This window comes from Sphaeroforma arctica (genome assembly GCF_001186125.1).
Source record: "Sphaeroforma arctica JP610 unplaced genomic scaffold supercont1.603, whole genome shotgun sequence".
Lineage (NCBI taxonomy): Eukaryota > Ichthyosporea > Ichthyophonida > Sphaeroforma > Sphaeroforma arctica.
Window position 1 is genome coordinate 50,292 of NW_014039955.1, and position 6,563 is coordinate 56,854.

A 6,563-nucleotide genomic window follows, 5' to 3' on the forward strand; every position below is an offset into this window, starting at 1 on the left:
CTGTATACATATGTTGTGTGCGTAGTATTCATATATATATATATATATGAATACTACGCACACAACATATGTATACAGAAATGCTAACATCGTACCTTTTAAGGGCTGATATGAGCAGTCCACCTGACGAGTATATACTGAAAGGATCCAGATTCTGCCGCACCGTTCCTTTGAACAGCACTGCCGTCTGCGTGATAATTCCCATTCGGCCACTGGTAAGACAATACAAACGGCAACGGTAAATGCGAGGCATATGGACATACACTGATAACTACAGTGGTTTTCATTGGGCTGATTGGTTTCCTTGCTGTGACACACTGCCACCCTGGTTGGGGTGAGGGGTGTCTTCTATGGCCTCAGCAGTGATGTCTTCGAAGCGCTTGGCCTGTAAAGCACAATCCGACGCGGCAGAGAACAATGTGCGTTATGCTGTAAGCTGTGACGAGTTGGTGAGTCATATTTATGATGGCGACTGCCGAGAAGAGCCCATTTGCGGTACATTTGCATCCAATAGCATTGCGCACACTAAAGCCGGGTGTGAAGCTGCAACCACCCGTAACCGGATCTAACGCACGTGTTGGAGTCCTATATGGACTGCTTGAATCGTACGTGAAGGTAGTACACATAAGAACCTCTGGCCAGTACATGGCGCAGTGAGTGGTATGGGGTTTAGGTATCAGTGAGTGGTGTAGAACGGTTTGGTTAAATGGTGGGTGGGGGCGATACAGGCAGAACCCCCTCCACGTCTGCGACCCTGTGTTTGGTCTGTATCGTTGAACGCACTCATACTTTGTATATCTGTGAGACTAAGAGATAGAAGGATCATTCTGGTATCAGTGCAGATGCACAAACGTATATACAATACCCATACGAAAGACGTATACAAATACTCACCTACTACTACTCCCACACAGCGAAGGCATAGTATAGCATATCCTCGCACCAATCATAACATGACCTACACCGATACGTGTCTACAGAATGAATAGACTGAGGGTCTATGGTACTCTGGTGACCGGAGCTGATGGTAGGATTTGTACCTACATTGTTTGAGCTACTAGTACATACATATAGTAATTTTAAACGTGTGTATAGAATGCCACTCCAAATAGCACTGTCATACGAATACGCGTGGATAGTATACGACAACAACACCAACCACCCACATACCGTAATATGTGCAGGGGTATGGTGGAGATATCCACACCGTCAATCAGAATGCGCCCCTCAGTACACTCCGCCAGTCGAAACGCGGCTGTAGTAGCGCAAGCAGAAGACATACAGCATGCGGCATGCAGAAGACGAGGTTAGAGCATAGGGACAGTAGAGCGTGTGTAGATGGTGGCGGGATAGAGTGTCTTAGCACAACATACAGCATGCAGAAGACGAGGATAGCGCACAGGGACAGTAGACCGTGTGTGGATGGTGGTGGGATAGAGTGTTTTAGCACAACATACAGCATGTAGAAGATGAGGTTAGAGCACAGAGACAGTAGAGAGTGTGTGGATGGTGGTGGGATAGAGTGTCTTACAGTAAGATATACACTAGATTAACCTAGTTGTAGCAGTGCACATATTCATGGCATACTACGTTATGGATATAATTTGTTATGGATATAGTATGATATGGATATAATATGTTATGGATATATTTTGCTATAAGCTTTAGGTTGGTATGTTCTGAACTGGAATGGTGTTTGGGTCGAGCGCAGGAACTAAATGTGCGACGAGAGCTATCATACTAGTAAATGGGACGACGATATCATACACCCGAGTTGGAGCACTCCTACATACATGTCTTTGTATACATGCACACACACTTGCACTCAGACTGCCATCCTGGCAGGATTTACAACCACAGACACGGACAATAAAACATAAAACATAGTTATTAAGACATACAAACACAGATATTAAAACATAAGCACACACAGATATTAGAATATGAACACACTCGGGTACATTGACTCTGAGTCTAGGAAACACTCGCCACCAAACACAGCCACACACACATAAAAAGTAACAGACACACACCACACGCTTCAATTTAGACCGACACCCTTACAGGTTATACAACGCCCCACACAGAGATCAAAACATAAACACACACAGACTCATTTTCTGTACGTAACACACAGAGGACACACACACATCCCGAGACACACATACACACACACACACGTACACAAGAACCTCCATGCAGCATCACACGCACCTGCTATAGACACACATACACACACACACACGTACACAAGAACCTCCATGCAACATCACACGCACCTGCTATAGACACACATACACATACACACACGTACACAAGACATACACATACACACACGTACACAAGACATACACATACACACACGTTCACAAGACATACACATACACACACGTATACAAGAAACACACATACACACACGTACACAAGAACCTCCATGCAACATCACACGCACCTGCTATAAGCGAGCTCTTCCCAGCACCTGTTCTCCCACAGATGCCATAGCGCTGTCCGTCTTTGACACTGAACGACACTTTGTCTAACGCTCTCGTGGTGGCCTTAGCAGAAGGCGTAACTCTGAACAGAAGTCGTGACATGCAAGGAAATGTGATAGGCACAGGTATATAATATGAAAGCAACCTGTAACAAGCACAGGAACAGAAGATGTGGCATGCAAGGGATGTAATAAACACAAGTGTATAATATGGAAGCATTCTGCGGGGCTGGTGTTAAAGATAGAGTGCGGCGCAATGCAGGAGACGTAATAAGCAAATGAGTGTGTCTATTTACATGTTTATACTTAATGTAACCAAGCAATGAGTGTGTCTATTTGCATGTATATGCTTAATGTAACAAGAAAATGAGTGGCTCTATTTGAATGTATATCCATAATGTAACAAGCAAATGAGTGGCTCTATTTGCATCTGTATTTTTAATATAACAAACAAATGAGTGCGTCTATTTGAATGTATATCATTACTGTAACAAGCATATGAGTGGGCCTATTTGCATGTATAACCTTAATGTAACAAGCAAATGAGTGTCTATTCGCATCTATAATCTTAATGTAACAATCAAATGTGTGTGTCTATTTGCATCTATAACCTTAATGTAACAAGCAAATGAGTGTCTATTTGCATCTATGTCCTTAATATAACAAGCATATGAGTGGGTCTATTTGCATCTATATCCTTAATGTAACAAGCAAATGAGTGTGTCTATTTGCATATGTATCCTTAATGTAACAAGCAAGTGAGAGTGTCTATTTGCATGTATAACCTTAATGTAACAAGCAAATGAGTGTGTCTATTTGCATCTGTATCCTTAATGTAACAAGCAAATGAGTGTGTCTATATGCATCTATACCTTTAATGTAACAAGAAAATAAGTGTGTCTATTTGCATATATATCCTTAATGTAACAAGCATATGAGTGGGTCTATTTGCATGTATAACCTTTATGTAACAAGAAAATGAGAGGGTCTATTTGCATATATATCCTTAATGTAACAAACAAATGAGAGTGTCTATTTGCATGTATATCCATAATGTAACAAGCAAATGAGAGTGTCTATTTGCATGTATAACCCTAATGAAACAAGCAAATGAGAGTGTCTATTTGCATATATAACCTTAATGTAACAAGCAAATGAGTCTATTCGCATCTATAATCTGAATGCAACAAGCAAATGAGTGGGTCTATTTGTATCTATAACCTTAATGTAACAAGCAATTGAGTGTCTATTTGCATCTATGTCCTTAATATAACAAGCATATGAGTGGGTCTATTTGCATCTATATCCTTAATGTAGCAAGCAAATGAGTGGGTCTATTTGCATCTATCACCGTAATGTAACAAGCAAATGAGTGGGTCTATTTGCAGGTGTATCCTTAATGTAACAAGCATATGAGTGGGTCTATTTGCATGTATAACCTTTATGTAACAAGCAAATGAGTGGGTCTATTTGCATATATATTCTTAATATAACAAACAAATGAGAGTGTCTATTTGCATGTATAACCTTAATGTAACAAGCAAATGAGTGTGTCTATTTGCATCTGTATCCTTAATGTAGCAAGCAAATGTGTGTGTCTATTTGCATCTATAAAATTAATGTAACAAGCAAATGAGTGTCTATTGCATCTATATCCTTAATGTAACAAGCAAATGAGTGTCTATTGTATCTATATCCTTAATGTAACAAGTATATGGGTGGGTCTATTTGCATCTATATCCTTAATGTAACAAGCAAATGAGTGTGTCTATTTGCATATATATCCTTAATGTAACAAGCAAATGAGTGTCTTATATTCTTACCCACGCACAGGTGTGTCCGCAGCTGCCATCTGTGGATAGTCTAGGGTCACATTGCGGAACTCAATTGTCCCCGTTCTGGGCCACCCATTGGGGAGAGTGGGGTGCGGAACACGGTCCTGTTTTCCGTCATTTCAGTCAATTAGGACACCCCAGATTGGAGTTCAGGACAATGCGTGTGGTACATGACGGCCATTCGTGTATCCGGAACGTTAAAGATTTAGGCGGAAGGGTTGGCAAGTGATATAGCTAGGTGTTGTACGGTGATCTGACATGACATGACACGACATGACAAGTTGAGAAGTTGGTCCGCTTAGTCATGGCTGGGGGCTAATTGCGGCCTGCTTTACTCTTGGCCACGTGGTGCATGGGGATTAACAGGAACGACGTTGCCCTATATATACACTACATCAAATATCTATAACCAATCCCCCACTTTACACTACATCAAATATCTATAACCATTCCCTCACTTTACACTAAATCAAATATTTATAACCATTCCCTCAATCTACACTAAATCAAATATCTATTACTAATTCACACTAAATCAAATATCTATAACTAATCCTCTCCATTTCCACAAACAATGACCAGTGCTGGTATAACATACTAAGGCCAGGATTTCAAAGCGAGTGTATGAGCACTAACATCAGCCAACATGACATGGTAGTGCATGCCTACTAGCACCGGGATGGCACCTGATGGCACATACGTTGGTTAGAGATCACCTGATGGCACATACGTTGGTTAGAGAGTTCTGCTCCGCCGTCTCCTCCAGAGGAATCTCTGTGATGTACTTCTTGACTCGCTCCACAGCTGCAACACACACAACGGAATGGACAAACGGAATGGACCGGCGATTGTCAACATACACAGCACCCATGAGAAACCATACCAAGCAAGTGCGCGTTAGGAATCTAAGTAAGGAAGTGACAACATACACAGCACCCATGATAAACCATACCAAGCAAGTGCGTGTTAGGAATCTAAGTAAGGAGGTGACAACATACACAGCACCCATGATAAACCATACCAAGCAAGTGCGTGTTAGGAATCTAAGTAAGGAGGTGACAACATACACAGCACCCATGAGAAACCATACCAAGCAAGTGCGTGTTAGGAATCTAAGTAAGGAGGTGACAACATACACAGCACCCATGAGAAACCATACCCAGCAAGTGCGTGTTAAGAATCTAAGTAAGGAAGTGCATGTTACTCGCGTGGGTTTGGTTTGTACCTATCATTTGAATCTCCGTCTGCGTGAACGAGGTCATGACATTGCCGATGGTGCTGATGAGTCCCAAAGTGTAGGTCAAGGACAGGCCCACTAGCCCTGGAGGAGACCACAAGGAAGGCTACGTGTGAGACGAACATTTCCGACTAAACACCATACTAAGTGGACTTTCAGTCCATTCCTTATATGGTATCCGTTCAGAGATACTGCGTTAGTGTACTGTTATATATATGTATATTTATATGAAAAAACGTATACACATATATTAATGATATATATATATATACATCGTGATGCATACATATATATTCTTGTACACAGATATCGTTAGAGTATTGCCAACAGCTTCAATATAGTTGAACATCTAGCCTTACTTATAAAGCGCACATTAGTAGCTCGTACTTGCTGTACCAAATATAAACCTTCGCATCGAAAAACATCTCTCTAAAAACCCAAAAACCCAAAAACCACATTGTGCAATACCAAATATGTCCTCACTATACACTAAGGTTTTAGGGTATTAGGGGTATAGGGTTTCTAGGGGGTTAGGGTTCTTCACAGAACTCACCTTGATGGATGTACTGCGTATTGCGCTGGACAACGGCCACGGTCCCCACAGCCGTCACAAACACAATGCCCAACAACTGCAGAGAAACAGTCAGCCACTGCGACAGGGCAAAACCTGACAGGGCCACGCAAGCAACCGGGAGAGTGGGTTGGATGAGATGGAACGGGGGGCAGTATGAACTGAGGTGTATTGATAGTAAGTGATGGTCTCGTATAGGTATCAGAAGTGTTCGGTGTGCCGATCGGATTGGCTAGGCAGAATTTTAAGGTCAATGGTATGTATGGTTATATGGCTTCTGATATATATATATATATATATATATATATTATAGATTGATGAATAAACACATACTCACACACTCACACACACACACATACACACACATATATATATATATATATATATTATTTGTATATATATACGTGCACACATATATACAATAAACAC

The 6,563-nt window shown here is 41.4% G+C and overlaps 2 protein-coding genes across 2 annotated transcripts; one reads left to right on the forward strand and one right to left on the reverse strand.

The window, feature by feature from the left end:
- Positions 1–283: 283 nt before the first annotated feature.
- On the reverse strand, positions 284–2,574 carry SARC_07522 (hypothetical protein; the record flags this gene model as incomplete). The annotated part of the gene is made up of 4 exons (XM_014298538.1): positions 284–385; positions 474–594; positions 1,171–1,255; positions 2,453–2,574. Coding segments are annotated over 4 exons (430 nt in total), but the record flags the coding sequence as incomplete, so codon positions are not given.
- Positions 2,575–5,195: 2,621 nt separating this feature from the next.
- SARC_07523 (hypothetical protein) lies at positions 5,196–5,645 on the forward strand (the record flags this gene model as incomplete). Its single annotated transcript, XM_014298539.1, has 1 exon — positions 5,196–5,645. The coding sequence occupies one exon, from the start codon at positions 5,196–5,198 to the stop codon at positions 5,643–5,645; it is 450 nt and encodes a 149-aa protein (XP_014154014.1).
- Between the last annotated feature and the right edge of the window lie 918 nt (positions 5,646–6,563).